Source organism: Doryrhamphus excisus, chromosome 15, assembly GCF_030265055.1.
Source record: "Doryrhamphus excisus isolate RoL2022-K1 chromosome 15, RoL_Dexc_1.0, whole genome shotgun sequence".
NCBI lineage: Eukaryota > Metazoa > Chordata > Actinopteri > Syngnathiformes > Syngnathidae > Doryrhamphus > Doryrhamphus excisus.
In genome coordinates this window covers 17,322,484-17,334,236 of record NC_080480.1, presented here as the reverse complement: position 1 = coordinate 17,334,236, position 11,753 = coordinate 17,322,484, and the positions used below count along the sequence as shown (strand labels likewise).

Here is an 11,753-nt window from a genome sequence, read left to right as displayed (position 1 = left end):
AAAGAAAAATAAGACTTACTCTGATGAATAAAATCAACACCAGCATTTTTATTTTTTCTCCAAAAGCATGTAAAAAAAACCCCAAGACAAAAAAAACATGACAAATGCTCAAAATATAGAGGCAAAAAAATGAGGGGCGCTTTAAAATGCAATAAAAAGTCAAATAAGGGAAAGAGGAGGAGGAAGTAAAAGACTGGCAAGACACAGTCCGAGCGTTCTTTTGCTGTAAGGCCACCTCAATCCGTAGGTTAAGTGTGTAACGTTGAATCACATTAGCCAAGAGGCATACATTTGAAAAGATCTCCATGACAACAGCATTGAACACTAAAGTCCACATCAAAAATGTTGCACGAGAACAAAACAAAAAATATCAAAAACTTTTTTTTTTTTCAAAGAAAACCGCAATCATTCACCTGACCGGCGGTTGCGGTTGTACCTTGGCGAGTGACAAAAGACGGCATTTCTACACACGACAACTTTGATTTGAAAGCATTCAAGGATTAAAAAGACATTGTCACACACGGAACAGAGATAGCAGTAGTATACATTATTCTGTGGAATGACAGCGGGAAGAAAATGGCTGCTGGTCGCGTGGAGTCATGTCATGTTCAGGAATGTGGAGTGAGTGCTTTTTGGAAAAGGCATGATCGCAACATTTAAGTCTCCTTTGTATCGGCATAATGATGTCTAAGGCTTCTTTTCTTTAGAAAACAGAAACTAATATCCATTTGTTTTATTATTTCTCTCTCCTCACAGCCTTCCCCTCACAAAAAAAAAAACACTGAATCATTCAAGTGTCAGTCAAGTCTCAGCGGCATCCCCTAAAATGGCTTCTGAAACATAAGACGTGGAAATCCTGCCTGTCTAATTGGATCTAGGGGTCTGCGGTCTCACACTGCAGGCTTGTGAGGCAACTTGTTTTAAAAAAACTTGGAATAAAAAGGCCTTAATAATGAAAACAACTCACATTTGATTCTTCCTCAGACGAGACGACATGTCCCCCAGCAGGGGGCGCTCAACACTAACCACATGCAGCATGCACGACTCCCATTTGTTGAGGGGCAGGGGGGAGGGGGTGAGGGGGGACCCACACTAATGTGACCTCAGTCAGCCTCCACTTGTTGGTAGAATAAAAGAAATCAGACCTGCCAACGTTTTTCATTTGGGATAAAAGGCTTAAAAAAAAGGACATATTTAGAGATGACGCTTTGTGTTATTATTGTTATTAGTTCATATCAACACCTTAGCTACACTTTTCCCATTTTTGCTGTTGCGCCTGACAACAGCAATTTGGAAAATCGGAAAAAGGAAGCGCTCGCAGAGATGGGCTGTGTGCCCTTGTGGACGACTCGTATTCACACCCATCGCATCCTGTAGCGTCTGCGGAGTACAAGAAATGCTTACATGTTGGCAGGTCTGAGGAATAGGTCCATTTGCTAAAAGGGTTTAGCTCATAAGATAACAAGAAGGCAATTATTAAAAAGATAAAATGGCACAAATGGAGCGTTTTCCTCCAACCATCATCATCATCATCATCATCATACACGGGGGGGGGTTAAAAGTGGCGAATGTCCTGCGAGAATGAGCAGTGACTTTTGGGGGGGTTGGGTGCTCACCAATCACAAAGTACAGCTCTATTTACAGATACTTTACAAAAACACAGAACAATCGGAGGCTCGTGGGAACGGCTCAGAAAGGAGACACGGAATGAAGTTATTCCAAAAAAAAAAAAAAAAAAAAAGTCAAGTGCTCGCTCCGGGAATGAAATGAAAGATCAATCACGCCACTAAAAGGCCGATGGAGCGTTCCAATAAGGCCATTGGGACCTGCGAGGTTGAGACGGAGGTTGCGTTCACACTTGGGGTTCGGTACCAAAAATTAAAAAAAAAAAAAAAAAAAAAAGACGATTGCGGCGCACTTTGGTGTGTTTGGCTTAGCGTTGACGCTGGTATTTTTGTCATGTGACCAAAGGAACACATGAGATCTTCATTGGGGCGGCTTTTGTGACTTATTACGACACTGAAATCTGAATGCGTTATTTTTATATTCTGCTATATTTCATGAAATGCTTGTAAAATATCGAAATAAATAATAATAATCAATAATTAACAGTCCGGGTACACTTGTTTTCGGGCGAGCGTGTTCACACCCCACCACAGCGCACCAGACTTCCTTTTAACCGCACCAACCAAAACAAGTGCGAACACAACCGCCAAAGACCCACAAAAAAAAACGATAAAATGAGCCCATGTCGGAATGACAACAAAGACGAGAGGTGAGCTGTTGCTTAGTAACACGACAGTACCCTGTTGGACCCCCCCCAGGGTGCGAGGAGTGCACGCACCCTCGGGATGGTTACGGTGTTTAAACGAACACGTTTATAAAATCCTTGGGTGACAACTGCCAATAAAGAGCCTCTGAACTTTGACCTGAGTGTGAGTGAGTGTGTGTGAGTGTGTGTGTGTGTGTGTGTTGTCGGCCCTGATGTTTGCATGCACATACAGTATATAAAATGGGTGCAAATCATTCATAATAATAATAATAATAATGAAAAAAATTATAATAACTACAGCATGGTAACATTCCCTCTCGCGATGGCAGAGAAGGCTTTTGGTCACAATCACCAGGAAGAAAAAGAGAAGGTTTGTATGGCCACTTATCTCCAAGCTGCTGTGGGGAATCTGATGGCGTGTAAAAAAGGGAAAGAGAGGAAAAAAAAAATAATGTAGCGGGTGATGTCACCGTGCTCCGAACGAAACGGACGCCATTTTTCACGCCGTCTTGGTTATGTTTTCTGTCTCCTTGGAGGCCCAACGCTCTTTGTGCTGCTTGCGTCCGAATCCCTCGTCGTAGTTGCCTTTGCTCTTGAACAGCTGCTGGAAATGAGGCTTGCAGTAGAACTCGCCTTGCAGGGCGGCAAAGTTGCCCAGGCTGAGGGGAGGAGAACGAGGACCACGTGGTCACATGTTGCAAAGACATCCGTTTTTCATGTTTTTCGTAAGGAATACGCGAAACGTGAGGTCACCTGAGCTTGGTGTTGCAGTGCTTGCAGCAGAAGCAGGTGGAATGGAAGACCAGGTTGTTGGCGACCAGTCTCTCCATGGGGTAGACCGTCTTGTCACATGATGAACACACCTCCTTCTGGGTCTTAAAGCTGAACGACTGAGACACAAGAGACCAACTTTTAGTAACTTAGCAACACATTTCCCATAGCATAGTTGTCCTAAGTAGTGACGGGTACCGAAAAACCGACGTATACTGTACAGCAGGGGTCTCAAACACGCGGCCCGCGGGCCAAATGTGGCCCGCAGGACACTAGGAGGGTCTATTCATTGGAAGAAAGATCTGACCTGTCGATTTTTGAGACGTGGCTTGCCCTGAGCGTTCATACTACAACGATGGTGTGTTCAAGGACCACCGAATGAGGTGAAAAATATTCAAACTTGGCGAAAAAAAAAAAACATCAGCGAATCTTAATGACATCAACACATACAAATTGTGTTGTACATTTTGTACTAGAACAGGGGTCTCAAACACGCGGCCCGCAGGCCAAATGTGGCCCGCAGGACACTAGTTTAAGGCCCTCGCCCTGACATGAAAGTTTAATGTTAAAGTTTGATATGGATGCTGTATGGTATCATGTACCCAGAAAAAATTCTTACGTTTGATTCATGTTCATGTTAAAGGTTAAATAACTGTTAATAGTTATCCTCCCTATCCGTGTGGAAGTGGTAAGTTTTCGGCTATTTAAGTTTAAAGGAAATAACTCTGAGGCTACCGTTTAGGTCGCTAGATGTCTAGTTTGCGAGTTAGCATGTGTCTCAAGACCCTGCAGTTGCGCAATATGTTGTAAATAAAAAGAGTATAAATGTGACTATAGTCGTGTTTTGTCATGTCTACAGGGCTCTAATAATGCTTTGATAATTTTAATCTGAAAAAAGTAATTTGTCTACCCACCAACTATATGTGGTTTCTTAAGTTTTTATTATTTGCCGTTTTATTATTATTATTATATTTATTTATTACTGATTGATTGATTTTCTTTATTCTTGATTTGTTAATTTTTCATCTTATTTTGTGTAGAAAAATAAAAATTAAGAAAAATTTGTAAAAATTTTATTGTAGAAAATCGTAACCAAAGCACTGAAAAAGTTTGTATATTTTTCTGTTTTTAATAAATGCGTTTTTTTTTTTGTTTTTTTTTTGTAAAACCTGATGTAGCCCAGTCTCACCCAGACCCTAGCTCCAGTGGCCCCCAGGTAAATTGAGTTTGAGACCCCTGCTTTACAGCTGTTTCACAAAATGCATTGCAGTGGTGTCCAAATGTGGGCCGGAGGGACATTTTCAGCCCGCCATCACCTGCTTTGACACGCTAATGCACTTTACTGTAGCGATCCCAATCCCCGCCTGGTGAGAAAGGTGGCTTATCCGTCCTCCCGTTAAGGCTGAGCGGCATCAAAGTGGGACAAGAAGTAACCAACTGGAGGCCTCATGATGTCCAAGTCCATTAGTTTTATTACGTAAGCTCATTTCTTCCTCCCAGCTAGTGACTGCATGGAACACGGCCATGTTTGGGCTGCACGATGCAAGCATATACTGTACTGTACGGGGGGGGGCAAACGACATGCGGTGATGTGGAGCATCATGCTAATCATTACCTTGGAGCGCTGGACTGGCTTCTCCTCGGTGCTTCTCGTGTCCTGAGGAGACATTTAAAAACATTTGTCATTCCAACCTGATGCAACACTGCTACCAGAAAGAGAAGATGTGTTCTCACGGTCCTCCTGTTACCTTAACCCAATATTACCGCCTCCTAACCCCCGCCCCCCCTCCATCTGCCTCTTTGCACCCGTGGGAGAGGATCTCGTACCTTCTGGCCGCTCGTGCCAGTTAAACAGCGGGATGCTCGGCATGGGGCCGCCGGCCTCGGCATTACAGGCCGTATACGGAGGTCCTACCTCAGATGTACGCCGTCATGCGTAACCAGTATTGCTTTAAACACCGGGACTGTACATTCCATTGTCCAGACGGGCCTAATGAAGTGTCCATTTTAAGCCCGCATCATGTGACCTCCAGTCAGTCAGGCGAGGTGAAGCCAAAATATTACCATGTAAAACAGTATGGCCACAGCAGAAGGAATGGCGGTGTGGGCTGCACGACGAACAGACATGCAGGATGAGAGGGCGCCGACACCTGACGCCCCCCCCTCAGCTAAAAGTCCAGCCGGGGGACTCTTGCTGGGAAACACTTTATTCGGCGGTCCTTGAACCTAGTCGCTGCGAGACACAAAATCAAAACTTAAATGCAACTTAAATTGGGGCGGCACGGCGGTCGAGTGGTTAGCGCGCAGACCTCACAGCTAGGAGACCAGGGTTCAATTCCACCCTCGGCCATCTCTGTGTGGAGTTTGCATGTTCTCCCCGTGGGTGGGTTTTCTCCGGGTACTCCGGTTTCCTCCCACATTCCAAAAACATGCTAAATTAATTGGTGACTCCAAATTGAATGTGAGTGTGAATGGTTGTTTGTCTATATGTGCCCTGTGATTGGCTGGCCACCAGTCAAGGGTGTACCCCGCCTCTCGCCCAAAGACAGCCGGGATAGGCTCCAGCCCCCCCGCCGCGACCCTCGTGAGGATAAGCGGTAAAAATTACTGAATTAATGAACATTAGTAGAGCCCTCAAACATTAACTAACACCCCTATAGTCAACTTTACACTCATATTCCCCAATATAGTAGACATAATGAGAGTAAGGGCTGCACGGCGGGGGAGTGGTTAGCGTGCAGACCTCACAGCTAGGAGACCAGGGTTCAATTCCACCCTCGGCATGTGTGGGTTTTCATCCCACATTCCAAAAACATGCTAGGTTAATTAGCGACTCCAAATTGTCCATAGGTATGAATGTGAGTGTGAATGGTTGTTTGTCTATATGTGCTCCGCCTCTCGCCCCCGAAGATAGCTGGGATAGGCTCCAGCACTCTCCGCGACCCTTGTGAGGAAATGAATGAATGAATGCGACTTAAACGCAAAGACTACAACAGAAGTCCTTGGACTTTCCAGTATGTGGAAAGAAAAAAGATGGCGCCCCATTAGACTGAGTACATCAGAAAATCCATGCGGCCATTTAATCCTTAATTCATGTTGTGTCTCTCCTAATGCACCACTTAGCAGCCGTACTGGTTATTTGAGAAGAGGACGACAACGAGACGGGCTTGTTATCAGTGGGGGATGCAGAGCTTCCTGATGTCTGATTCCGTAGCAGCGCCGCTATACAGTGCCATTTAGGCGCCATTGTCACGTGTTGTTGTTGTTGTTCCACCAAGAAAGGGTGGATGTGGATGTTTAAACGTACAACTGCACTCAAAAGATATGTTGCCACAAGTCAAGCCGCCATGTTGGAAGGCCAGGCGAGCGTTCAAGTAGCGACCTGCCGGAGACTTCCCATGCCTCCTTCTGTTGCCTTATAAGTACATGACAAGGCTGCGTGGCGTCTCAAATGCAACAGGAAGTCGTTATGACACGTCTTCCTCGTTCTATCCAGTCCCCTGGCGGGTAACACACAGGCCGCTGCAGTCCTCCAATAAATTAGGACCCCTTTAACGAACGTTTGGACGGCCTCGGAAAGAGCGAGCGAGAGAGAGTGAGAGAGGGAAGTGAATACAAATAAAGCAGGTTTTTGTCTCGGGTCTGGTATGTCCAAGCAAGACAAAGAGCACTTTCATAGGAGATGAAGTCGTCTTGCAGCACCACACTTCCACTTTAGCGTCAGAGACCGCTCACACGGGCAGGTGCTCGCTTGACGCAACTGCTTCCTCCTATGTCTTCCTCCCATGTCTCAAGCTAAGTCGCTCCACGATGTAACACCTTTTCAACTAAAAACACAATAAAAGGCCGAATAAAATACAAATGAATGAATATTTAAGCATTATTAGAGCCCTCTAGACATGAAATAACATCCCTATATTGACTTTTAAACTTGTATTACCCAAATTTGTAAAAAGAAAATAAAACCTTTTAGGGGCTGCATGGTGTTCGAGTGGTTAGCACGCAGACCTCACAGCTAGGAAACCCGGGTTCAATTCCACCCTCAGAGTTTGCATGTTCTCCCCGCGCATGCGTGGGTTTTCTCCGGGTACTACGGTTTCCTCCCACATTCCAAAAAAACATGCTAGGTTAATTAGCCACTCCAAATTGTCCATAGGTATGAATGTGAGTGTGAATGGTTGTTTGTCTATATGTGCCCTGTGATTGGCTGGCCACCAGTCCAGGGTGTACCCCGCCTCTCTCGTCTGAAGACAGCTGGGATAGGCTCCAGCAACCCCCGCCACCCTTGTGAGGATAAGCGGTAGAAAATGAATGAATATTTAAGCATTATTAGAGCCCTCTAGACATGAAATAACACCCCTATATTGACTTTTAAACTCGTATTACCCAAATTTGTAAATAAAAGAAAATAAAACCTTTTAGGGGCTGCACGGTGTTCGAGTGGTTAGCACGCAGACCTCACAGCTAGGAAACCCGGGTTCAATTCCACCCTCAGCCATCTCTGTGTGGAGTTTGCATGTTCTCCCTGTGCATGCGTGGGTTTTCTCCGGGTATTCCGGTTTCCTCCCACATTCCAAAAACATGCTAGGTTAATTAGCCACCCCAAATTGTCCATAGGTATGAATGTGAGTGTGAATGGTTGTTTGTCTATATGTGCCCTGTGATTGGCTGGCCACCAGTCCAGGGTGTACCCCCGCCTCTCTCGCCTGAAGACAGCTGGGATAGGCTCCATCCCCCTGTGACCCTTGTGAGGATAAGCGGTAGAAAGCGAGTGAACAAAAGTCTAAATGTGACTATAGGGGTGTTATTTCATGTCTAGAGGGCTCTAATAGTGTTAAAAGCCATATTTCGGAGAGGTAGGATGAAAGCGGTAGAAAATGAATGAATAAACTAGAAAGGCATGGTGGTTGGCTACCACCATGTACTGCAACAGGCATTCTGCAGTTGTTGGAATGGAGTGCCACACTTTGCAGTTCAACCAAAGTTGAACAGCACGATCCTCCAAACAGGTAAGACGGACATGCTTAGAATGCTTCGGTCTTTGCTAACATGCATCCTCACGCAACTGGTGACATTGTAGCTTTGGTAGCTTTAGCGTGTAATACCCGTCATTATGCTACGCAGGTGTGCCTCGTGTCGTATTTGGCGAGTAGATCACGCGTGCAGGCCATGCAAATGACGCAACTACTGCACAAGCGGCAAAGACACTCGGCCTCTGTTTGACAGCAGCATTCCATCAGCATGTACAGACCGGGTCGGCTCCGTGGTGCATTATTGTACAAACAGCAGCCCTGGTATGAAGCCAAGAGCTGAACAGGTTTTTGAGTGCCTGCGTCAACTGGAAGTTGATCACTTGGAAGTCTGCAGCGTAATCACATATGGGGGCTTCTTCTTCTTCTTCTCTTCCCCTTTTTCCACGCAAGCTCCATGCACGAAAACCGCAAAGTGATGCAGCATTTTGCAGCACTCACTCACTCAACTTCCTGTCTGGGGAGACTGCCAAAGTTCAGATAGAACTTTAGCCAGCCAGGCTTGGCTATGTTTGACGTAGGATGCTATTTTTAACGGGGAAATAAAGGAATGCAAACCTACTTAGCTCTTGATGAAGAAGCAATTAACGCCATGTTTCTAGCAGAATAAACGAGCCGGATTGTGTTGAAACGGAGAACTTGCAGCGACTTGATGATGAGGAAAGAGTCTCATTGCGACTGAATTGTCTCTTCTCGTACGGAATGTTGAGACCCCCCTCCCTCCCTTGAGGTTGCAGGTTCACAGAAAATACTGCGTCTCCAAGTTGGAACCGCATCATACCAGATCTCTGTACAGCAGAGGTGTGGACTCAAGTCACAAATTTTGATGACTCTGGACTGGACTTGACAATATCATCAAAGACTTGCGACTCGACTTTTTTTGGGGACCTACCCTGACTTGCCCCCACCTACTGTAAACTGCAACATGTCCGCAAAATCAAATAAAAAAGTAGCAATCTTAAGCTAACTCTGGTCGGGATGATGGAGATCCAACGGAAAGCATTGCTGCAAGCCATTTGGGAAATTACAAAATTCCAGACTTGGATCAAATCTAAGACTCTGTTGAGTCTTGATTAAGTCCCATCATGCATTGACTTGATTACGGCGTCTTGTGTGTTGAGGGTGTGAATTCGGGAGCCAGGTATGTCGATTAATCGGTCTAATACGCTTCCCCTTTTTTTGTGCTTGCACCAATTTAGCCAGCACATGCCGGCGACCCGGTTAACAGCGCTCAAGACCTCGAACAGCAGGCCAAGCGACCCCGCTCTGGAACATATGGCACCTTTGACACGCTGGACAAATCTGGATGCCGTGTCTTCGCTGCGTCTAATTATTTGTAAGAACATATGGCCCAACTCAGATGGGTGACACAACGGAACCGGTGTCAAAATGTGTGACACTAAAACAGGAAATGAAAAACCGCTACAGGGCGACGGACTGACCTAAGCCTCGCCGCCATATGCGCGGGACATAATGACAGACAGCTGCAGCGGTTGGTACCCCGCACGGGTACAAAGCGCTTTCACCAGATCACACATCGGCTCCTAAGCGGAGGATTTTGTCAGATGTGTTTTGTCTGAACAGCATTAGCGGACATCAGTGCGGCAACAGAATATAAACATGGCGTTCGATGCCAATTAGAGAACAAGACTTGTTTTACTGTGGATGCTTTAAGGCGCTTTGGACCACCGCAAATGGATTTGGTGGCACCTGCTCACCCCCACTCACATTATAATGGGCAATCTACCAGTGAGGAAGAACACAAAGCACGAGGGATCAGTGTACACACACAAAAAAATATATGAATATATACAAATTTTATACATTTAATTATAAGTTTATATTATATAAAAAAAACGGCAAAAATATTTTTTCCCACCAAAATAAAGCACTATACAATTTTTTAAAATATATAAATATCTAGTAGGCTGCACAGCGAGCGAGTGGTTAACGCACAGACCTCACAGCTAGGACACCCAGGTTCAATCCCACCCTCCCACCCATCTCTGTATGGAGTTTGCATGGGTTTTCTCCGAGTACTCCGGTTTCCTCCCACATTCCAAAAACATGCTAGGTTAATTAGCGACTACAAATCGTCCATAGTGTGAATGGTTGTTTGTTTGTCTATATGTTCCCTGTGATTGGCTGGCCACCAGTCCAGGGTGTACAAGGACAGCTGGGATAGGCTCCAGCAACCCCCGTGACTCCCCTGCCAAAATAATGCCACAAATACATTGCAGTCCTGCGGAGCTACAAGGGTAATTTTCACTCATCTTTCTGTTGGGTGTTGATCTGGATAGCATCATAGGTGGTGTTTTGGTGTGTTGGGTGTTCACACTCACTTTACTCACGACAAGAGTCCACTTATAGATGGGCCGAGACCCATTTCTTCGGCGGTATCGGTCCTGGACTGCCGGACACGCCAGCAGACTCTAGTTTGTTTTAACCAGGTCAAAAATGAGCGTGAACGCACCCCAAATTAGATCCAACAGATGATAATTTCTCTTTGCAAAGCCAATACTGCTCAATTGAAGAGTGTTTGTTTACTATATAAAGTACAATAATATTAACCATATTTTTAAATGAATACATCTATGACCTGATGAGGTTCCTCTGTTCACCTAGTTGTGTAGTCCAAGTGTACTACTGTTGTGTATATGTTGTGTAATGTACAGCGTAATGTAAGCAGGTCACAGCCGCCATGAATGGAAGCCATGCAACAAAAACAAACCCAAATATTTACTAATACAGCAAGACAAAGCCATTTGTAAGCATTGTGGTAAACCAGGACCGGTGTGTTAAAAAGAGGAAGACTCATTTTAACAGCGTTACAATGCTGGATTTGAATGCAGCATTTAATAATAGCAATTATGCACCTATTGTGGTTGCTTTTAATTAGCCAGCCGGCAAGCTAGCTAACTTCATTGATAAGAAATCAAGCCAAGCAAAAGCATGGTTGTGTAGCTAATTTATATTTATATTTATTTAGTTATTGAGTTAACAAGGGTTTAGCATTGAGCATCTCCACATTGCTGGATGTTAGCCCAACACCCCGGACATCAACGCCTCACCTCGCCGAGCATAAAGGCGGCGTCGCGGGAGGGAGGAAGACGAACTGACGCGAGAAGAGCACTCACCATCTTCGCTATTGCTCGGGCAAAACACTCGCCGGTAAACAAGGTGTCGATTCCGCCGGAGGTTCGCGCTGTGAGTGTCCCTCCCGGGATGCTTTGTTCCAGGGGATGCCGGTGTGTCTTCTGCCCGCCGCCTCGTTGCTTGTCTCTGCTTTCAATAGCCAGTTTTTGTCCCCCCCTCCCCACCACCAGCAGCAGCAGCAGGACGTCGCACGCCATTGGCTGGATTCTCCTCCTGAGGCGTTTAGGGGCGAATCGTACAACCCAGTTTTTGTTTGACATTGGGGAGTTGACGTTTTGTATAACCACTTTATTAAAAAAATCGCTTTTGCAGTATCATTTTCATTCGTTATAATGTGTACCTTTTCACAATCTGTCAATAAATTACAGTTTTTCAAATGATTTTTGATTGTGTCACGCAACTCCTAATTACATTGCCTCCAAACATGACTTTCTGATGTGACTTGAACGAGCCTGGTTAGGCGGGTCAATGGTCATGCGTGTCCTTCACTGACAAGCTTGCCTTGACTTGGAAAGCTAACCAGT

General features: G+C 45.3%; 1 protein-coding gene across 1 annotated transcript; it reads right to left on the bottom strand.

Moving 5' to 3' along the window:
* Positions 1 to 43: 43 nt before the first annotated feature.
* On the bottom strand, positions 44 to 11,385 carry limd2 (LIM domain containing 2). The gene is made up of 4 exons (XM_058050205.1): positions 11,211 to 11,385; positions 4,659 to 4,700; positions 3,026 to 3,162; positions 44 to 2,931 (listed from the first exon to the last, which is right to left on the bottom strand). Exons 1-4 carry the CDS (start codon positions 11,211 to 11,213, stop codon positions 2,772 to 2,774), a joined length of 342 nt encoding a protein of 113 aa, XP_057906188.1. The 5' UTR covers positions 11,214 to 11,385; the 3' UTR covers positions 44 to 2,771.
* Between the last annotated feature and the right edge of the window lie 368 nt (positions 11,386 to 11,753).